The 22,751-nt window shown below is 52.3% G+C and overlaps 1 protein-coding gene across 10 annotated transcripts in view; it reads left to right on the top strand.

Annotated features, from left to right (window-relative positions):
* JARID2 (jumonji and AT-rich interaction domain containing 2) overlaps positions 1-22,751 on the top strand; it is a 277,307-nt gene that overhangs the window by 230,469 nt on the left and 24,087 nt on the right. For 8 of the 10 annotated variants that reach the window (XM_047858112.1, XM_047858113.1, XM_047858111.1 and 5 more), the window contains 2 exons: positions 11,768-12,003; positions 20,488-21,541. In XM_047858112.1, coding sequence (XP_047714068.1) covers positions 11,768-12,003; positions 20,488-21,541 — 1,290 coding nt within the window. Of the gene's footprint in view, positions 1-9,888; positions 11,408-11,767; positions 12,004-16,920; positions 17,249-18,042; positions 18,251-20,487; positions 21,542-22,751 lie in introns of those variants that run through there. The other 2 variants (XM_047858119.1, XM_047858120.1) reach the window with 2 other exon arrangements.

Raw genomic sequence — 22,751 nt, 5'->3', positions numbered from 1 at the left:
CTGAAGTCGGACGCTTAACCGACTGCGCCACCCAGGCGCCCCAAAAGATTTTGGTAGGAGCGTGTTTTTAAAGAGCAGTAGTACATGTAACGTTGAGTCAGAAGTTTCTATTTCTTCCCGTCCTCGACTTCTGCGTTTGGAGATGCTTGACTTAGTGGTTTGCGAGCACCGTACTGGCTCTTCTCATTTATGGCTTGCAGCCTTTGTTTTTTGGTTTTTTTTCCCCTCCCTTAGGTTTTATTTTATTTTCCGCTCTTAAATGTTTGTTTTGATAGTGAGCGAGTATGAGCCGGGGGGTAGGGGCAAAGCGCGAGAATCCCAAGCAGGCTCCACGCTTTGAACACAGAGCCCAAAAGTGGGGCTTGATCCCATGAACCATGAGATCATGACCTGAGCCGAAATCAAGAGTTGGATGCTTAACTGGCTGAGCCACCCAGCCACCCCTCTTCCTTATCTCCAAAGAAGATAAGGAAATTTTCCTAAAGGTCACATTTAAAGAAGAGACAATGGGAGTACTTTTTCAAAGATTTTTATGATAGCTGAGTGTGTGTGTGTGTGTGTGTGTGTGTGTATCTGCTAGAAAGTGTTATATTGGCTGTTACCATTACTACCATGCACGTGATTGAAAAGACCTCGAGCCCAGAACAACCTTGTAATGATGAGAATCCCAGAAAGGTAGCATGTTTCAAAACCCTGGCACCCAGTGAGGTGTGTCTGAGAGGTGACTGTTAAGTGCTGTCAGCATGTGGTGTGCTTGACCTTCCCAGGTCGAGCGGTGTCAAGTGTGGTAGAAGGTTGGGGGCGTGCCTTGTCCGTCAGCGTAATCAGCCTGTGCCCGTTCTCTTCTCGTTTTCCTTAAGCCTGGGTTAACGCTGGTCCATGCGGGACCTTAGGGACCTACGTGGACACTTAGCAGCGGCACCGGCCCACTGTTCCTGCTTTAGCGTGGGGATGCCTCTTGCTGGTAATGGTAGAGCTGCTCTGATCCGGGGTGAGGGGCTTATCCAGATCTCAGCGACAGCAGACGGGGAGAATGTTCTGGCTCCGATGCCTTCCTCATTAGCTGTCATTGGGCCAGTTACTTAAAGTCCGGGAGCCTCACTTTCTCCATTTGTATACAGCCGACAAGGATATGTGGCTTTTTCGATTGGGGTTAGGGTTGGCGAGGGGAGGAAGGCAAGTGGCTGCTGGTGGACAATGGCGTGTCATTTTGGGGTGACAAAAACATTTTAAACTCGCATTGTGGTGTAATGGGTTGCACAACTCTCAATGTGCGGCACTCCGTGCTTTAAATGTGCGGATCACACGTTATGTGAATTCTGACTTCCTAAGCATAAACCGAAATCTGAATGAGTGACAGTAGCACTTAGTACAGTGCCCAGTGCTTGGTGGGTCCTCCAAAAGCAGAGGCTGGCCACCATCCTGTTACTGGTGTCCCACCCCATGATTCTTTAGAAGAACTGTGGCATTTCACAATTAATACATTGCACTAGATTTTCAGAATCTTGAATCCGTTCTTTTGTCCACAATGGGCTGGGATGTGTTCATGTCGTACACATTACAAATTGAATTGTTGAGCTCTTTGCACACTGCTCCGTATTTACTGTTTTCAGCTGATCTCATCAGGCCTGTCTTCAGGGGAATCTTCAGTCGGGAATATGTGCCATTTGTTCCGAGACTGTACGATGCGCATATAGAATGTTCTGAGTCCTTCATTTCCTGGCTGGAGGCTGGGTGGAGGTGTTTGTGATACAGGAGCAGATCCCCGATATGTATTTGGGGAACCTTGAAAGCAATCCTTCCTGCAGTGCACCTACTCCTATATTTAGCTTTTTTGTATTAGCATTTTTATTCTGAAAATTACCAGTTCTCTAACTTGTATAGTCGATTGTGTTATCTGGAGGGGGTGCCTTCCACTCGCATTCTTGTGCACGTTTTCAGGGTGTTCTTCTCCAAATGTGCTGTGAATGAGATTGCTTGTGCGGATCCAACGTTGGGCCAGATAGCTTATCATATGCTTCAGATGTGGCCGGCCTGTTAGAATTCATCCACCTCTGTGTAGGGTTTTTCTTTGTTTTTTGTTTTTTTTTTTTTTTAATCCCCAGACTGCAAAATACTGCATTCATTTTGTTCTTCGAGAGTTAATGCACATCTCTTTTGAGTATAACCCATAGTTCTGCGATCTTTGTCTCCTTTCTTGAGAGTGGTAAAGCATGAAATCCCTCTCAGCCCACTGCCTGCCGTCCCAAAAGGCCACTTGCCCAGATGTCCCTCCCCAAGCCTGTTCTGGCACATTGGAGAATGCACAAAGCTTACAGCCCACTGATGTGGGCACCGGTGGCGGGGTGGGGGGTGGGGTGGGGTGGGGGGGGTTGGTCACCCTCAGGCTCAGTCTCCTCCTGTCCTCGGCTCCTTTGGGGGCCAGGTGAGCCAAGAAACCATTTTTCAATGACAAAAACCATTCATCCTGATTCATGGTCTTTTCCTTGCCCTGACCTTTATATTCTCATAAAGGTCATACGCCCTTTTAAACTTCAGTATCAGAAGTACTAGGATCATCTGCAAGAAACGTGTTTAAATGGCAGATCCGTCCAACTCCGTTATGGGACATCATTGCCCATCGTGTGTTCACATTTTTCGATCCTGGGACGGTCGCGACCAAATTCTGATTGCAGAAAAATAGCCTGTGACTTAAGTTCTAGAAGGTCGTACGGAGAAAATGTAATGTGCCTTAAAAATCCTTTTTAATGCGTTTCTTTCCTATAACCAAAGGGGTAGGCTTTCAGGGTGTCCATTCCAGAGGGGTTTTGCCAACACCGCGTTAACCAGGAGAGCCCGGCTTGTGATGCTGAAGGTCGGGTGCACACAGGCCGCCGATGCTTTCCTCCCTCGCGTTGCGGCCGGGCGCTGGCTCCCGGTGTGAGTGAGCAGTGCCGTGGGGTTACAACAGGACCTGTGCTGACCGAAACACATCCCCTCTGCCTTCCCTAGTCGAACACGTGAGTGCTACAGCTACGTGAGCGGAGCAGTTTCTGCCCAGGGCAAACCGGGTTACAGCTCTCGCACAGGCTGCATTAAAATCCTTTTGAACTGTTGGCACAAGGTTGGCAGACATTCCATTGTTTTCAGACAATAGTGACTCAAAGTTGAACTGGCTCCAGGGAGCAGGCACAGTTTTTGTACAGTAACAAGGATTTAATGCCAGCCAATTGATGGAGTCTGTCTTCCCCAAGTCGGGACGCCTTGTAATGACACGAAGCTTACATTTAAATATCTGGCTCCCGATCAGAAACTTGGCATGCTTCTCTTTTCCTTTCCATCACACGTTCCTCTCTATTTACAGTGGTTCTCTTTTTGTCCCTTCGATTCGTTTTGGGGGTGGGACAGGGGCCACGTCTTATTTTATGTAATTTGGGGGTTGGTCCAGCCTGTGGGCCTCGTGATCGTTCTTTCCTTCTGGTCTCTGTGCCTCTGCCGGCCGACCAGCCGTTTCGGCCCGGCTTCCTGTAACATCTCATGTTCACGTTTCTCTTTCAAGGAGGTGAAGGCTTCAGAACCCCATTAGCTCGGGTCAGACACTGAGTCGTCTCAGGGTGTCCTGTCACTTAGGCAGACGCCAAGTCGCCTCATAAAAAAAAAAAAAAAAAAAAAAATCAGGGTTCTGTCCTTGTGTTCTGATGAGGTGCCTTTCTTAGCACCAATAGTTAGCAAGATGGGGGTGTCACGGAGACAGGCCACAGGATGTGCTGGCCCCGTCCGCCCTGTCCAAGGGGATCACTGCTTTAAAACGTGGGTCTCGTGCGTCGGCATTGCAGCAGGAGCTTGGAAAAAAAGATCAGCCTTATACTTTTTGCAGAACTCCTTCCTCCGAAGAACACCGAGCATTGCATATACTTTATGGTAAATACTCCAACGATTCCTGGAGGGCAGATAAGAGGAGGCAGCTGGCTACGTAGTTTAGAGAATTGAGGCACAGATGTGTCTGGTGATCTGGGAGCTAAAAATCAACACCAAGCTATGCACGTCCCTACGAGGGGCCGTGCATGTGGTGAGCTTTTTAAAGACCTTATGGTGGGCTTTTCATGGACTGCCTGATGGACCTCCCCACCCCCCAGCCTCCTTGCGATCAGTGCAAATAGCTTTCACGGGGCGCGGTCCCTGGAGCTAGAAATGGAAGAAGTTCCTCCTTGGAAAGCCTAGCTTTCCACCTTTCTGGGATTGCCAGAACGATGTTGCTAATGTAACTTGCCCTGCCCAGTTTTCTTTTTCACCCCTCGTTGGGAGCACATCCTGTCTTCTCAGGCACGAAGTGACCCTAAATCAAAGTATCAGCCTTTGGCTGTAAAGATTTTGCCTGCCGTGGTGTGAAAACACTTGTCTATAGGCCATTTAACTTCCAGAGTGTGTGTATACAAATCAATAGATTTGTCTCTGTTCATTAATGTAAAGCTATTTGTATCTGAGCACAATACAATTTCCTAATACAGTTCCCTGTGATAAATGCTTTTTTTCCCCTCCTTGAAGAAACGAGTTCAATTATTCCTTTTAATTGGGGAGAGCGCGCATAGTCCTCTGTCCGCCTCTCTCTCTCTGTCTCTTATGTTCACAGGGTTTTAGTCTTTCCCTGTGAGAGTGAATATTTTTTGCCTTTCCCCTTCTCGAGAATCTTACAAATTAAGACAAAAGATAATTACTTGGAGGGGTAAAACTGGCAGGTTCCCACGACACTTAAAATTAATGAGCTGTTGAGGACAAAATATACCTTGTCTCTGGCTCCATCGTCCCCCACCCCCCCTCCCCGCCCCGCCCCTTCCCCCTTTCTTCCCATTTAACACATGATTTGACTTTTTGGCTGTGTTTGCCATTTGGGTATACTGCTGCTGAAAGATAGCAAGCTGTTACAGAAAGTGGGTTCATTTGAAAGCGATCTCTTTGTTTGCAATTCAAAGTCAATTTTATTCCAGTTTTAATTTTTGTATTTTTGAAAACTTTCTCTTTTTTCGACGCTCTGATCAAAACAGTCTGTTAAGGGAACGTGGTGCTGCGGTTCACAGAGCCCCAGTCTGATCTGGGATGTTAATGGCACCGGCTTTCCAGTTCTGTAGTCCCGGGACCCCTCGGCTTCCTTAGCAGTTTTCCCAAGGAGTCAGTTCCTTGCTGGCTGGGGCTGAAACTCGTCCTCGGCCTCAGAATAGAGCCACAGCTGTGCATTCCCTGTCGGGTAGAGCTGGTGCTGATGGAAGGATCTGGGTTTCCCCCTGGATTTCAGGAAGTTCTTGCTGGCTAATAACCACAGTGCCACTCTTAAGGAATTTCCTTGAAATCTCAGTTTAGCGACTGACCTTGCCCCGTGGCTCATTTGGAAAGGAGCAGCAGGGAAACTGTGAGCACTGGTGTCCTGCCACGTGTCTGGAGTGTGGTGACCCTCACTGACAAGCCACCGGCTGGCCGGTGCCCACATCTCGTGGCCCATTAGCCTCTTTCTAGATCAGTAGTTCCTCGCTGATTCCTCAGAGCAATCCTGTGAGGTAGTCAGTGGGGAAACTAAGACTTGGACAGGTACTAGCTCAAGGTCAAAGAGTTTAGCAGGTGATTTCGTGGATTCAGATTTAGGTGGCTTCCTCTCAGGGCCTGAGCGTTGTGGGGGCTTGTAGGTATTGACATGTACGTATCGGCTCCATCACATCCCTGGAAACGATGATGTAGCTAATCAAGGAAGAGATGCTTTAGCCTAGCGATGTCAGGATTTTTTATCGGAAGACCCCTTTTGACTCAGGAACCCCAAAAGGATTGTATTTACTGATACATTTTTCATATGGTAAATATCAAAAATGATATTAAAACAGGTTATTAAAAATCGATATTTACCATATTAAAATTAAAACTGAGGGAACTTATATATAAATATATATATATGAGGCATAGAAGACGGCTAGATTTTTAAAAATATGTTTATTTTTGAAAGACAGAGCGTGAGCAGGGGAGGGGCAGAGAGAAAGGGAGACGCAGAATCCCAAGCAGGCTCCAGGCTCCAAGCTGTCAGCACAGAGCCCAACGCAGAGCTCGAACTCACAAGGTGTGAGCTCGTGACCTGAGCCGAAGTTGGAAGCTTAACCGAGCCACCCAGGAACCTTGAAGACAGTTAAATTCTAATGTCTGTTTCTGTGTGCAGTCTCCTGCAATACATAATTTTGGTTGACATATATGAAGAGAATCAGCCTCAGACAGAAACATAGTTGGAAAAGGGAGGAACTTTGTAGATGATTTTTATCCTTTGGTATCACACCCCCAGACCCAAGCAGTGGTAGTTTCTGCAAGGTCAGTTGGCCCAGCAGTTGGAAGTGGTACTTTTCATACTCTGTTACATTACATTTATCGTAAAGTTTTATTTACTTAAGTAATCTCTACACCCAACGTAGGGCTCGAATTCATGACCCCAAGATCAAGAGTCATAGGCTCCTCTGACTTAGCCAAACCAGGTGTTTCTAAAATCCGTTGGTTTGCCTTTGGCTTTGAACATCTCTCTTATCCATGCACCATTTTATAATGTTTTGTATTGATCACTTGAAAATAATGGTTTGGGGCGACTGGGTGGCTCATTCGTTAAGTGCCTGACTCTTGATTTTGGCTCCGGTCATGATCTCACGGTCCGTGGGTTCCAGCCCCGCGTCGGGCTCTGCGCTGACAGCTCGGAGCCTGGAGCCTGCTTCGGGTCCTGTGTCTCCCTCTCTCTCTGCCCCTCCCCCACTTGCACATGCTCGTGCGTGTGCACACTCTCTCAAAATAAATTTTTTTTTAAATTTGAAAAAATGGCTCACCTGACTACCTTTCGTAGCGGTCAGCACCTTTCATTAAGCAACCATCAAACAATCCTCATCTTCCCTGACCTCATGAGAGAGGTATTTTAGTGTGGAGAGACTTTGAGACTCCATGGTGGCAGATAAAGCTTTTCCACAACTGTAATTCTTGCCCCAAATGGTGAATTCCATCATTGGCAACAAAACAAAAACCAAATAACAAAAAAAAATTCTGTTCGTTATTTCCCACCACAGGGTTGCTGTATTCATTTTGGTGAAAACGATGGACAGATAACTACATCGGTCTTTCTTTGAAATAAACGTAGCATGCCATGAAACTGCTGGCTTGCGGCTTAAATCACCGCCACACGAGTGCTTTTCCCTACAAGTAACCTGCTTTGATCAGGGGATGGGCTTGGTGTGTACTTCCCAAATTGGCACACAAAGTGTGTGTGCTCAGGGGTCAGGATTTAGTGCTGCTGACAATTTATACTTTATCGTTCCCTGAAATGAAAACTGGCTTGTCTTTCCTTCCTTCTTGTTAAGTGCTAGTTTAAAAAAGAAAAGTTTTATTGCGCTATGATTCCCAAATCCCAAAATTTACCCAAAGTGTACGATTTAGTAGTTATCAGTACACGCAGAGTTGTGTGTCTGTCATTATAGTCACTTTCGGAGTGCTGTCATCTGCTTCCCCTGAGAAACCTTGTTCTCATCAGCAGGGAAAATCCTTCCCATTTTCCTGAACTCTTCCACCCCCACCCCCACCCCCACCCCCACCCCCAGCCTGCTAATCTACTCTGTCTCTCTCTGTTGGTCTCTTCTGGGCCTTTCGTATGAATGGGCTCCTACAGTATGGAACCTGTCATTAATTTCTTCAATTTATCAGTGTTTTCAAGATCTCTTTGCACTTGTGCACGTGTGGGTACTTGACTCCTTTTATTGGATGGATGATACCCCGTTTGGTTTATCTACATACCAATCGGTGAACCTTTGGGTTTCCCCTACAGTTCTTAACTATTAGTATTTATTCCCCCTCAGACATTTGTACGCAAGTTTTTGTGTGGAACTATTTTTTTTTAAAAATGTTTTAAGTTTGGGGCACCTGGGTGGCTCAGTCGGTTGAGCGTCCGACTTCGGCTCGGGTCATGATCTCGCGGTCTGTGAGTTCGAACCCCACGTCGGGCTCTGTGCTGACTGCTCGGAGCTGGAGCCTGCTTCAGATTCTGTGTCCCCCTCTCTCTCTGACCCTCCCCCACTCATGCTCTGTCTCTGTCTCAGAAATAAACATTAAGAAACCAAATTTAAAAAATGTTTTAGGTTTATTTGCTTTGAGAAAGAGCACAAGTGGAGGAAGAAGAGAGAGAATCCCCAGCAGGCTCCACACGGTCAGTGCAGAGCCCGGTGCGGGGCTCGAACTCATGAACCCTGAGATCATGACCTGAGCCAAGATCCAGAGTCAGTGGCTGAACCAACTGAGCCACACAAATGTGGACCTATTTTTTCTGTATTTTGTGTACATACCAGCAAGTGGAATTGTCACGGTAACCCTGTTTCCCTTTCTGAGGAACTTCTGGCCTGTTTCCCAAAGCGGCTGCAACATTTTGCATTCCCACCAGCACTACACGAGGGTTAGAATTTCTCCACATCCTCCCCAGGACTCTCCATTATCTGTCTTTTGAGGATAGCCATCCTAGTGGGTGTGAAACGGTTGTTGTCTCGTGGTGGTTTTGATTAGCATTTCCCTGATGCTAAATCCACCTTTGTTTTGTTCCGTTAATGAAATCAACACAGTGAGAAGGGCAAATAGTATCTTGGTGTAATTACGAAAATAGTTGTGACCTGGGAGGGTGCCCGGAAAGGGTCTCCGGTTCCCCCAGGGGTGAAGTCACTCATGACGCTCGTAGAAAATGTGGGCTGTGTTTTCAGCATCTATTCCTTCTTGCACGGGCAGGGCATCAGCCACACGTCTTTTCCCCCAAGAGACAGAAATGTGCACAGGCCAGACAGTTACCTGTATGGAAGCCTTCTGCATGCCGCACCTCCCTTCAGCAGGGAGGCCAGAGGCGGTCTTGCCACGGGCCGATTTCCTAGCCGTCTGTGATGGTCCTTCTGAACATGCAGCGATGAGGTTTTGCAAACCTCTGTGCAGGAACGCCCATTTATCCCCGGTCTACAGATGGGGAAACTGAGGAGTCAGTAACTTGCCTGGGTGCAAATGGCAGTGCTGGGAATGGAGTTGCCATGATGCAGTGTTAGGAAAGGGGACGAAGCCACAGAAGAAAATCGTTCTAACCAAACAGAGGGAAGTAATGACAGAACTGGTACTTCTTCAGTAACAAAGCATGGAAGGGTATGGAATATTTGGGACTTAAAACACAAAAACCAAAAAGACAAAAAACTAGCTTCCTGTGCTGTGTTTCCATAAAGGAGCTATCTATGTTCACTGCTTTAGAAAATGGGTGAACGGTCAAGAAATGCCCAGATTCATGTTCCTCACTTGTGTTTTAATCACACTGAAGTATGACTTCTTACGGATGTTGCTTTTAATTTGTCTTGAAAGTAAGCACGGATCCTGCCAGCTTGGTGTGATTGATGGGCTCTGACGGAGTGCAGTTACTTACACTTAGAATAAATGCCAGCCATTTGAAGCTCTCCTTTTTCCCTGTAACTGAGAGTACCCACTGGAACCTTCCATGACGCCAGATCGCGTACCATATTTTGACGCGGCAAGCTCTTTCACTGCAGTATTGAAAATCTCTTGAGAACATGTAGTCAGTCACTGGTGCTGGGAGGAACTTTCCAGATCGAGATTCACATCCAGTCCAGGCACGGAACATGTAAATCTGTTAGACCGTATCTGGGGTGGTAACAAGTGGACCAAAGAAGTCCGTGTAAGCAATTCAGTCGATTATCAGGAGGATGGGGCGTCTGGTGGCTCAGTCGATTGAGTGTCTGACTCGGTTTTTCAGCTCAGGTCATGATCTCATGGTTCCTGGGTTCGAGCCCTGCATCCAGCTCTGCACTCTCAGTGAGACAGTGCTTGGGGTTCTCTCTCCGCCTCGCATGATCTCTCTCTCTCTCTCTCTCTCTCTCTCTCTCTCTCTCTCTCTCTCCCTCTCTCTCCCCCCCCTTCCCCCTCCCTCTCCCTCTCTCTCAATAAATAAATGAGAAAGAGTTAGGAAGACCAGTGGAGGAATATCTTCGCATTTGAGAACACGGGCAGGCTTTCTAAGCACAGAAGCCAAGACTGACTTTAAACAAGAAAAATGGGTTAGCAGATGCAGCATCACAAGAGCCAGGAAAGCCAATGGCAGATAAGAGGAAAATATTTTTCACCTCTGTGGCACGAAAGTAATTGACAGAGGTGAGAGAGAAGGCGTACGGAGCTGTGGGCACACGTTTGGAGGCTGCTATCCTCGGAAGAGAGGCTTAGTTGGTTTTGAGCCCTCGGAAAGGGCTGTGGGTGGAGGTGAGTGTGACTTCTTCGCGCCCCCGCGGGAAGAGACTTCCGCTCCAAGGAGGCGTTGACTTACAGCCGCCTGGGTGCACTTGGCCTGGAAGTCTGCCTGGTGGGGGTGGGCATGGCCTGGAGCGGAGGTGCGGGGGGGGGGGGGGGGGGGGGGTGGGGGGTGGTAGGCGTGGAGACCTTTCAGGCCCGCCCGCCCCCGTCTGTCAGGAGCCTTTCTAAAATGAGCACTGGCTGCACTGCAAGGGCTCCATGTGGTCTGTTCTGCCAGAGCCTGTGGGGAGTCTTTTCCCTCTCCTTCCCTGAGGACACAGGCCAATATTGCCCGGATGGTTTGAGGGCAGGGGAGGCCTGTGCTGTGGGAGGGGCAGATGGTAAAAGCTCATTGTATTCCATGGAGAGGGGCCAGACCTCCCCCCCCCCCCCCCCCCCCCACCGGGTCCGGGCTCACAAGCCCCAGCTGTAATGTGGAAAAAGGAACTCCTGGCAGGAACAGAATTGACCGTCAAGTTGCTGAGCGTTGCTGTTCTCTTTGGAATTGCCTGGGTGGGTGGCATCATGGCACATGCTTGGGGACCGGGGAGGCGGTGAGCTTGGGAGGCAGGCCAGCCTGCCGGTGCTGGTGACGGGCAGCATGACTCCTTCTCCAACTTATCTGTAAAATGGGCCTGACGACGTGTTGCCTGTCCCTTTGGACGTAAAGGCAGTGAGCGTGCCTCACTGCCGTAGCCGGCTCACCTGGCTTGTGGCAAGCATGAAATGCATTGGCTGTTCCTGCTGTTAGGGCTTCTGGAAGAGAAACAGGTCTGGCTCTGTTGCCCTCTCTCGCTTCTCTGGTCACCCGACGGGATAGTGAGCAGATCTTCAGTCTCAGAATGCACAACTTTATTTGTTTATATGTTTATTTTTATGTTTATTTTTGAGAGAGAGAGACAGACAGACAGACAGACCCGGAATCCAAAGCAGGTTCCAGGGTCTGAGCTGTCAGCGCAGAGCCCGACGTGGGGCTCGAACTCACAAACCGCGAGATCATGACCTGAGATGAAGTCGGACACTTAGCTGACTGAGGCGCCCCTAGAATGCGTACCTTTAAATTGGAGAAGATACGACTTCATTCCATATGCCCCGTATCTTCATACACCAGGTGGTTCTGTTCTTGGGATGTTGACTGTGTGTTCATTTCTTTTTTTTAAACGTGTGGTGTTGATGTTCTGAGGGCCGCTGGGTTTTTGTTTTGTTTTGTTTTGGTAGGGATTTTTTAAAAATAGATTTTTTTCAGTCTTTTCAACCAAAGCAAATAATTCTTTGGGTATGCTTTATAATGGTTTTTGTCCCGGGGCCTAGGACTGTTCCCGTAGTTTAGGCTGTGGCGGTGGAGATGGTGTTGTGGTCTTGGGGTGGCTCGAGTTACGGGGACTTGGCTTTCTCCCTGGCTTCCGGGCATTGATGCTGGAGGGTGGCAGAATCTAATGTGGTGACCTCATTGTCCCTCTTTCCTTCCTAGTTTTCAATGGTTCCAGCAGGTCTCCACGGGAGAAAGAACCTGTTCAAAAACACAAAAGCAAAGAAGCCACTCCCGGGAAGGAGAAGCACAGCGATCACCGGACTGACAGCCGGAGGGAACAGGCGTCAGCGGCCCCGCCCCCAGCGGCCCCCTCCACGGGTTCCTCGGCCAAGGGGCTCGCTGCTAACCACCACCACCCCCCTCTGCATCGGTCGGCTCAGGACTTACGGAAGCAGGTAAACCCGGCCTTGCCGCACAGGTGACCCCGCTCCGGCCCGGACGGGGCCTGCCCGCCAGGTGCCGTGTCCCCATGTCACCATCTTAACTGAAGGGGACGTGGGAGTGGTCGCCTCGAGAAATCCGTACCTAGAGGGCTCAGGAAGCCAGGAGGGTGACGGCCAGAGGTGAGCTGGGGAGGGAGGCACGGTGTTGGCACAGAGGTGCTGGGTGGGCCGGCCTCTGGTGGGAGCGGCTCTGGCACCTGCTCCAGACTCCAGGCGCCTCCCTCTGGTGGATCTGGTGTGTTGGCGCCTCTTGGCTGGGCAAAGCGACTTGTCGCCTTCACTGCCCCTCCTCCACCTGTGTCCTGGCCCCCGGTGGCTCTGAGCTCGGTCGTCCTCTCAAGCCTGGAGAAGCTGTACCTTGAAGACAGGCCCGCAAACTGCCTCGCGCTGTCAGGGGACAGTCCTGGACCGCTTCTCTGTCGTTCTTAACGTGACAAGTTAGCGTCTCCGCCAGGACTTGGGGGCAGGAGGCGGGCACGGGCACACGCACCACTGAGCAGTCCCTGTGTGCCCGGGGGCGGTTCATCCCGCACACGTCAGCCTGCACCTCAGGATCGCAGCTCGCGGGTCACATTGTTCTCCAGCCCCCACTGCCCCCTGCTCGAGGTTGCGTTAGATAACACGGATCCTGTTGGGAAACTCTGAAGAATGGCCTCAGGGTCTGCCATTGTCATTGTCACAGTGTTCCGTCCTTGGACAGTGATTTCCCAGGACCCCTGGAAGGCACAGCCTGGAGGAAGGCACACGGTGAAGGGCTGTGTCACCCGGGTCTGTGGCTTGTCACTGACCCCTCGCTCCTGTTCTCACTGCATTTTAAAGTCAGGGAGCCATGGGGATCACAGATCTCCTCACTGGGCACTTGTGACACACAGCTAACCTTTTCTGCAGAATGGATGGAGTCGGGGCCAGGTATGTGTGGGCCAGAGCGATCTCCTGACCTGCCATGTTCTAGAATTACTAAGAGATGGTGGGAACATACTGTAATCCCTCCCCTTGTGGAGCTGCTTTTATTTTGCGAGAGTGCAAGCGAGCAGGGGAGGGGAAGAGAGAGAGAATCCCAAGCAGGCTCCACACCGTCAGTGCAGAGCCCGACTCAGGTTTTGATCCCAGGAACTGAGAGATCATGACCTAAACCGAAAATCAAGAGTCAGACGCTTAAGTGACTGAGCCACGCAGGTGCCCCTGTGGAGCTGTTCTTTACGCGTGTCCTTTCTCATTCTTGTTAATGTTTTTTGTAAATTTTTCTTCAATGTGTATTTTTGAGACAGAGAGGGAAGGAGGGAGGGAGGGAGGGAAGGGGCAGAAAGAGAGAGGGAGACCCAGAATCCAAAGCAGGCTCTGAGCTGCTGGCACAGAGCCTGATGTGGGGCTTGAACTCCTGATGAACCACAAGGTCATGACCTGAGCTGAAGTCAGATGTTTAACCAACTGAGCCACCCAGGCGCCTGGGCCTTTCTCATTGTTCATGATGCTAGAATAGTTTCTCTGAATATGTGTATTTGCATGCATGCATGGGGGAGAGAGAGAGAGAGAGAGAGAGAGATTTGTGTGTGTGTGTGTGTCTGTCTGTGTGTGTGTGTGTGTGTGTGTGTGTGTGTAGTTTTAACTTTAGTTTTTTTGTGTTTTTAAAGGTACTTTGGGGCTTAAAACATTGTTTTTAATGTTAATTTCTAAGAGAGTGCGATCGGGGGAGGGGCAGAGAGAGCGAGAGAGAGAACCTTAAGCAGGCTCCACACTCAGACCCCGAGGACCTAGGGCTTGACCTCACAACTGTGAAGATCATAACTTGAGCCAGAATCAAGGTCAGACACTTAACTGACTGCACCACCTAGGCGCCCCAGTCTTGGTGAGGTGAGCAGGGTGAGAATCTTCGTGGCTTTTCCAGGCAGGGTTCTCACGTACCTGTGTCTTCATCCTCGGCCGTGTTACCTTGAGACTGAATAAGTAGTCGCAGCATATTTTAAACATTGGCCCGTCTTCTGAGACCCAGACGTCACGGTTTTCGCAGAGACCACAACTGGGCGCGATGGTGGAAGTAGCCCGCGGGGTCAGCGCTGGGCTCCCGGTTTGCAGCCGGAGGCACCGCCGTCCCTGTGTTTGTGGCTCGTTCTCTCCCCTCCATTCCCAGATCGGACAGCCTGGTACGCGCTCTGATGGGATTCTCCTACAGGTGTTTCGCTTGTGAAAGAGAAGAATTAAAAAGGGTCCCAGGGTAAGGGGAGCTCCCACCTGTGGGGCAGGACTGAAGGGTTTGGAAGGGGACGAACAGGACTTCACATTCACACAGATGTGTGACCGAGCGTGCACACGCGGGCACACACACTCGCCCCTTCTCGAATGGGGCTGGGTGGCGAACCCCTCTGGTGTCCGTTGGTCATAGCTCGTCTTCAGCTGTCAGCTCGTGCCCCTCGGCTCGGGATTTCTCTTTGTAGCTGAACGCTAGGAATTGGCACAGCTGGCGGGAGGAGCTGGGGGAGCAGAGAGGACCCCGCGCCCTGGCTCCCCGGCCTGCGTGCGTGGCCTGTCTCACTGTGCGGCCTGGGAGTGAGAGGTCCGGGTCCCCGTGCAGAGCAGCCTCCTGTCACCCAGCGACTGCAGAGACCTGGCTCTCGTGCTTGGCTCCGGTCAGTCTTTGCAGGTGGGGTGTCTGCGGGCAGCGCTCAGGGCTCTCTTCCCCCCCATCCCTTCCCCTTCCCCTCCCCCTCCTCCTCTGTCTCCTCGGCCTTCTCTGTCTGGCCCAGGGCGCCGGCTCTCCAGTTCCTGTTTGGCACTAACCAGGACCTCCACTGAAATTTAAGATCTTTAACGCTCCTGGGCCCTGTTGTTCATTTGGACGCAGTCACACTGACACCCCCACCCCCACCCCGTGATATTGGGATAAACAAAAGGACGAATTAGAAACTGCCACATCCCAGTGTTTAAAATACAGAGAAAATAAGGTCAGTGAAGGCAAGTTGTAGATTCCTTTGTAACTGCCTGATGGAAATGACTAGAATCTGACCTTTTCATCTTTCACCTGCAGAAAAGATTGGGGCCAGAGGATATGTGGGTCTTTAATTTTAAATAGGATTAACTTCTTCAGGTTCGCCCCAAAAGAAGAGGGTGAATGTGAATCGTGTCAAGCGGCGGTGGGAGGTGTGGGGTGTGGTGTTGAGGAGGTGCCGCTCCCCGGGGACTTGACCCTGTTTGCTCCGATGTGGTCGGAGGCACCCTCGGCTAACTCACTTGCCCTTTGTACTGAAACGGCCCCTTCCCCGTTACCTTGCACGATGTCATGTGCTCGCTGCGCTTCCTCGGAGCCCAGGAATAACCTCCCCCGTGGCTGTGTCTCAGCGTGAGGGGCCTTGCCAGGCTTCTCTCGCCTTTGTGGTACCAGAAGCACGGTGTCTGTCGTGCGTGTGTGACCGCCCTGGGATTGTCAGGGCCACTGGCAGGATGATTTGGACGTGTGCTGAGTGTTGGACACAGGAGCAGCTGATGTCTTCCTCTTCGGTTCCTTCACCTAGCAGTTCAGCTTAAATGCAGTAAAAGACTAGCACACGCAGGACGGTAAAACCAAAGAACCTTATGCACCTAGAGAGCATTTTATAATGGTGGTTTCAGGGCAGCTGGGTGGCTCAGTCAGTTAATCAGTTAAGCATCTCTGACTTTGGCTCAGGTCACGGTGAGTTCGAGCCCGGCAGCTGGCTCTGTGCTGACAGCTCAGAACCTGGAGCCTGCTGGGGATTCTGGGTCTCTGTCTCTCTGTCTCTCTCTCTGCCTCTCTGCCCTTCCCCTGCTCGTGCTCACTCTCTCTCCCTCAAAGATAAACAAACATTTAAAAAAAAAAAAAAGTTGGTTTCCAAGAGCCTCGTGAGGAGGTGTTCCCTTTTGTAGATGTTGTGAGGTTGGTAAGCCACGATGTGGATTGTTGGGCCACACCACTCGCGGTCACTGTCCTCATTTATCGTGCTGAGGCTGAGCCACAATGTGAAAGAAACGATCGCCTCCTACAGGCAGCCCGCGGGCACGTTTGGCAGGAAGATCCGCTGGGCTCCGTTGTTCCCTTTGGAGGTTGGGTCCTCACAATAAGCTGTACGGGGGTTGCTGCAAACGTGTGGGCCTCAAAGATTCAAAGAGGGGGTTTAAATTCTGATTAAAGAATTGGGAGTAGTTTTGTTTTTTAAAGTTCTGGAAAATAGGAACATCCAGAGAGAAGGTCAGAAAATCACCTGCACTGTGAGATGTTCAGGGTTTTAGCCGTGCTGCTCAGCGGGTCGTGCTTGTAGTTGGATTTGCAGGTGTTGGTGGCACGGTATTAAGGACTCCATTAGGTCACCTGTAGTGTGGGAGCAGGTGCTCTCAAAGGGTTGGGGGCTCCTACCAGAACCCAGCCTTGCCTTTTGGTTGGGAGGGTCCTGCGCTCATTAACTAGGGTCTTACCCTTTCTCTCACGAAGGGGTCTGCTGCGCCAGGAGGCCTTCCCCTCCGCCTGTCTGGTGCAGTTCTGTTCATCTCAGGCTCTTTGTTTTTAATCCAAGTCTTAAAGTCCAAGTGGGCTGTCCCCAGCCTCCCAGCTCTGAAAGGATGAGCAGAGGCTCCCGACTCAGCAGCTCCCTCTGGTGGGGAACAGGAGCTTGACGACAGGATTCCTGGTTGTGAACTTGGCTCGGACTTCTTTGCCATGAAACCTCATGGCTGTGGGCCTGGAGGAGCTTGAGCTACGGTGGTGGGTGGGCGGTGGTGGGCCAGGGAGAACAGGCTGCAGACATCCCACCCCCTGCAGAGCTAGGTGGGTTTAGGGGGAGAGGGAGGCAAAGGCAGAAGTCCCTGCCAGAGCCCAGAGAAGGAACAGCTTGGAGAGCTGGAGTTATTCAACCTCAGTGTTTCTCTTGCACCTTGGAAGGTTCTGCTGCATGCAGCACGTTGCGTTAGGCCTCCAGTGAGCTAAGTGACCTCTTTCTCACGTGCTCTGGGTAAGTACTTCCTCAGGTGTGCACAGTGACATCTGTGAGCTGGCTGAGTGACCTGGGTGTTTTGTTAAGCTCAAACTTGGTGTTTGCCCTTTTTTGATAAGGTGGTGGGTGGGAGGAAACCCTCCAAGGCAAGGTAAAACAATGCCTTCCACCACCATTCCTTTGCTTTCTTTGGTAACAGTTGAGCACTGGACCCCGAAAGACCAGGACGGGCCAAGGAATAGGCATGTGTGTGCGGACAGGTGGGTTCCTGGGTTGGGAGAACGTGACCTCTGCTGTAGGCGGAACACAGGTGTGCTGGGTGGGAGGAAGAAATACGGTCAACGAGACATGTCCTTTCCCGTCTCCGTAGGTGATTTCCCAATCAGGTTCATTGAGTTCAGTGAGTTGTGAGGTTGATGCATTTAGTCTTTGAGCTTGTGATGTGTGGACCTGCACGCATAGGGTTTGGGCAGCGGCTTTTGAAGGGGACTGTAAGCGTGGTGAGGAAGCAAAGGAACAGAGGAGCTCGCTCTTCTGGTTGGGCAGGGCAGTTCACTGCACATCTGGGCAGGAACCACCCATATTAAAGTTTACGGAAATACGTAAACAAGAAGGGGGGATTCTTTTTGCCATTGAAGACGGTGAAATACTTCTCTAGAATTCTGCCCTGTGGAAAATGTACCTCCCCGTAACCTAGCACAGCAGGAGAGGCCATCAGGTGCGCCCAAGGGGGCAGAATGGATGCATTCAAGGCCCCTGTGCTTTTTTTTTTTTTTTTGGATGTAGAGTCTGAGAGATTCTGACTCTGGCTCTCCAGTCTCCCCTGGGTGAACCCTAATACTGGGCAGGAGCAGGGCCAGAATCGTTACGGGAACACTGAGCTGTTGGGCTCCCGCCCGCACTGATCAGATCAGAGTCTGGGTGGAGGGTCGGGGCGGTTAGGCTGCAGAATCAGCTTTATTTTGAGCTGGGTGAAGAGTTGGAACAGGCCGTCCTCTCAGTGGTTCAGGAGAGATCAAAGGCCTAACGGGTGTGTCTTCTATTTTCTGGGCAGTGGAATCCTTCTCTGAAGATGCTGGATCCCTGAGGTCTCTCTCTGTCTCGATGACGGAAAAGTTTCTCGGAGCCACAGCAGGACTATGTATATGCCGTTTCTGGTTTTATCCTAAGTGGCTCGTTTTGGTTTGAGCTAATGAAAGCATTTGAAAAACACCATGAAAAACTAGAGATCTTTGTGTCCCTCGCTTTACCTTTTATTCCAGGTAGGAGAGGTGCCCACCTTGGGAAGTTTCACACACCCCCCCCCCCCCCCCCCCGGTTGTATACGTTTATTTTTAACTTCTTGTTGTTGCCAGGCTGTTCGCTGTTTTGTTTTAATTTTTCATTTCTTCATTCCACACTCTTCTCTCCCCCACCTGATCTGGTCAGTCCTGCCTCTCTGTACTCTCTGTAGGGTGGTGGGCAGTGGTGGACCTGACCGTAAGTCCTGGGCCTGCCCCGCGGCCTCCCATGTGGGGCCTGGAGTCCAGAGGTCCAGGTTGCCTCACCAGAAACCTGGTTCCCTGAATGCCCCAGGCTTGGCTTCTGGAACACAGCCTCTTACCAAGATGTTATGGCTTTGATTGCACTGCGTGTAACTGGTGGCACATAGAGAAATACCCTTCTTTCTCTGTTTCCAGAATCTTCTACCGATGGTTTGTTTCAGTTCTTAAAGTATGTTCCTGCCTCGGCGTCAGCATCACCTGGGACCATGTTAGAAATTCAAATTCTCGGGCCCCATCCCAGACCTAGTGGTCTAGGAAACCCCGGGGGTGGGGCCCGGTGATCTACGGGTTCTGAGAGTCACTGATGGGAAAGTTCTGGTTTTATGTTTGTTTTTCCCCGCTTGGGCTGAGTGCATTTCCCTGGACGTAGTGTAGAGGTCACTCAGACAGACTCGAGCCCTGTCCTGGGGAACCTGATTCCCGTGGGAGCACTGGGGGCTGATTGGGAACACACGACCTTTGTGCTGTGACGGGAGGATGTGCTCCTGCGTGACCACAGCTGGTCGGTCAGCTTCTCTGACCTGGGAACACAAGCTCCTTCTATCCAGTCACCTCCTCGTGGGGGTTACCGGTGAGAAGCAATGGCTGTGGTTGTTCCGTTTCCTGCTGTTTGTGTGATTTCTAGTTGGCCTCTTTTGGGGGTGGGGGTGCTTATGGAACCTTGGAGTCCCCGTTTTGAACTCTTGGTGCAGATGAGAGATCGATGCCCAAGATGTTAGTGACCTGTCAGAGGCCAGCAGCAGCCGCAGCAAACAGGGCTGTGACGTGATGGTCACAGAGCAGTGCACCCAGCAGTGGCTTCTGGCTGGGCCTTCATCATTCTCTGGAAGTTTCGCATTTCCAGTGTGCACCCGTCACTCTCTGGTTTCCCTTTATAAGCAAGGGTGTCTTTATTTTTTTTTAGTGTGTGTTTGTTTATTTTTGAGAGCGAGAGAGCGAGTGCACAAGCAGGAGGAGGGACAGGGGGAGAGGGAGACACAGAGTCCGAAGCAGGCCGCAGGCCCTGAGCTGTCAGCACAGAGCCCGACGCGGGGCTGGAACTCACAAACTGTGAGATCGTGACCCGAGCCAAAGTCAGACGCTTGATTGAGCCACCCGGACGCCCCGACAAGGGGGACTTTTATGTGTCACAGAACTCCTGTGGTGTCCAAGTTGCGAGCCGGCTGAGACAGGTTCTAACCGGATGTGGAGGTTTTGTCGAGGGTGGGGAAGCCAGCTCTGCCCATGCGGAGGAGGGACTGGCATCTTTTGCTTCGCGGAAGAGGTCAGGTGCGTCCGGCGAGGCTGTCCCCGGGGCCCAGTGTCAAAGGTGACGGGGCAGACGGATGCCAGGGGCTGGCAGTCACGTGTCTGGGCTTGGCCTGCGACCCGCACGGGAGCCGGGCCACATGAGTGTGCTTGTTTTCTTTTTGTGGTATTTTTGTATCTTTCCTTTTTTAGCACGTAGATTTAAAAATTCTGTGGGCAGAGCATGCTGTTCTGTGGAGCAGAGTGGCGAGCACGTCTTTTCTCAGAACAGGGGTGTGTGTGTGTGTGCGTCCCTGTGTCCGTCCGTCCCCTCTTCCCCTAAATGGGCAGGGGTTTGCTCCTGTAAGTGTCCTTAACCTGTGACAGGTGACTGGGAGGCGAGTGGACAGGTGGTCATGGTGAAACCTTGATTTTTCTGGAAGAGCCACCTAACACGCATGTGAAAATATGCCCCGGAATCCGTGCCGCGGGCACTCGGGTCGGGCCGCGTGTGTTTGTGTAGGAGGATAGGCCTGTGTCTGAACCGGAGTCTCTCTGTCTTCAGTTCACGGCCGCGTGCGGTATCTGACGACGGCCCCGCACCTCCCCCTTCGCGAGAGCCGGCGGCCAGCTGGGTTTCGTCACCGCGTGCCGCGAGGTCACCCTCTTGGAAAGGTTACTAATTCTGCTCTTCTCGCCTCTCCCCCTCTGCCTCTGCCGCCCCCCAGGTTTCGAAGGTAAACGGAGTCACTCGAATGTCGTCATCTCTGGGTACAAGTGCGACCGGTGCCAAAAAGATGCGCGAAGTCAGACCTTCACCGTCCAAAACTGTGAAGTACACTGCAACGGTGACTAAGGGGACTGTCACATACACCAAAGCCAAGAGAGAACTGGTCAAGGAAACCAAACCCAATCCCCACAAGCCCAGTTCCGCCGTCAACCACACAATCTCAGGGAAAACCGAAAGTAGCAATGCAAAAACCCGCAAACAGGTGCTATCCCTCGGGGGGGCGTCCAAGTCCACCGGGCACGCCGTCAATGGCCTCAAGGTCAGTGGCAGGTTGAACCCAAAGTCATGCACTAAGGAGGTGGGGGGGCGGCAGCTGAGGGAGGGGCTGCGGAACTCCAAGAGGAGACTGGAGGAGGCCCAGCAGCCCGAGAAGCCGCAGTCGCCCCCCAAGAAGATGAAAGGGTCGGCCGGCTGCGCCGAAGCCCCCGGCAGGAAGGCGGCCGCGGCGCTCCCCGCGGCCCCGGCCCCCGCGGAGAGAGCCCCGCCGCCCGGCCACGCCAAGAAGGAGGTGCCCGAGCGGAGCTCGGAGAGGAGCCGGCCGAAGCGGGCCGCGGCCGGCAAGAGCACGCCGGGCAGACAAGCACACGGCAAGTCGGACGGCGCCTCCTGTGAAAACCGTTCTACCTCGCAAACGGAGCCCTTGCACAAGCCGCACGAGGCGGCGGCCAAGCCCGACAAGGGGGGCGGCCGGGCCGGCTGGGCGGCCATGGACGAGATCCCCGTGCTCAGGCCGTCCGCCAAGGAGTTCCATGACCCGCTCGTCTACATCGAGTCGGTCCGCGCTCAGGTGGAGAAGTACGGCATGTGCAGGGTGATCCCGCCTCCGGACTGGCGGCCCGAGTGCAAGCTCAACGACGAGATGCGGTTTGTCACGCAGATTCAGCACATCCACAAGCTGGGCCGGCGCTGGGGCCCCAACGTGCAGCGGCTGGCCTGCATCAAGAAGCACCTCAGATCTCAGGGCATCACCATGGACGAGCTCCCGCTCATAGGTGAGGCCCCCCCGGCCCCGGGCCACCCCCCGGGCCGCCCTCTGTGCGCCCGCCCCGGTGTCCTTTTCTCTGGTCGTAAGGACATCGGTCATACTGGCTGAGGACCCGCCCAGACACCTCACTTCACCCCACTCGTCTCCTTCAAGACCCCGTTTCTAAATGCAGTCCCCTATCTGAGGCACTGGGAACTCGGGCTTGAACACGTGCGTGTTTGGGTGACACAGGTCACCCTGTTTTCTCTCTGTCCTCCTCCTTTTTCCTTGCACATCACTGTCCCTGGTGATCGGGCAGGGCCTTGTCAGAGGCCACAGATTGGGGGACGGGTTTGAGGTTCTCCTGAGGGCTGAACCCACTGCAGAGCTCACCTCGGTGGCTCCCCGTGCGCGCACGTGTCCCGGCAGCTGCAGGGCCGTGACCCGCAGAGCCCACGTACAGGCCCCCCCATGTCCCGGGTCCCTCTTCCTCCCAGAAAGCTGCTCGTCCCTCCGGGGTTCTCACCCTCTGTCTGGGTGGGGCTGGGTTTGCAGAGTCGGTCGGGGTTTGCTTTGGGGACAGCTGGGGAAGGTCTCACACCCTTTCCCTTTCGGCTCCAGACCTACGAAATGGGCATGTTCCTGCCTCCGTTTTGGCGGTCCCGATTTTGTAAAGGCGGTGAGGAAAGGAGCCATTTAACCGCCACTGACGTGTCAGGGATTGGCCGTCAGGGCTCCCTGCAGGGGTGAGGTGAGGGAGGCGTCCTTACCTTCTCAGCAGGTGCCTGCAGGAACTGATGCCTGAGTGAGAATCCCGACTCGGGGTTGTGGGAACAGGCTGAGCAGGCGTGAGCTTTTGGTGTCGGCTGCGCCCTGCGTGTCCTCTGAACAGCACCAGGCCCTCCGGGCTGTGGTGACAAGTCTGAGCCCCACCCCGTGCAAGGGGGACCGTGGTTCCTCCGGGGATGGTGGGGGAATCCGGTGACGTAACGACAGCCGGCAACCTTTCGTCCAGAGTAGGTTCTCTTGGCCTTGACTCCTTCACGCAGTGCCTGAGGCTGGGTGGACGTGTCCCCACACTGCGTGTGTCTACAGTCTTTGCTGCTGCCCAGCAGCGTAAAGCCTTGTTTGTCCCCATCCCTGAAAGGGGTGCTCACCTGGCCCGAGCTTGGCCGCCTCGCAGGGCAAGGGACTTAACAGTTTCGAAGCAGTTTTCCAGGATCTCCCGGTACAGGAGC

This window comes from Prionailurus viverrinus, chromosome B2 (assembly GCF_022837055.1).
Source record: "Prionailurus viverrinus isolate Anna chromosome B2, UM_Priviv_1.0, whole genome shotgun sequence".
NCBI classification, from domain to species: Eukaryota; Metazoa; Chordata; class Mammalia; order Carnivora; family Felidae; genus Prionailurus; species Prionailurus viverrinus.
The sequence above is the reverse complement of the archived record's forward strand: the minus strand, read 5'-3'. Positions and strand labels throughout refer to the sequence as shown.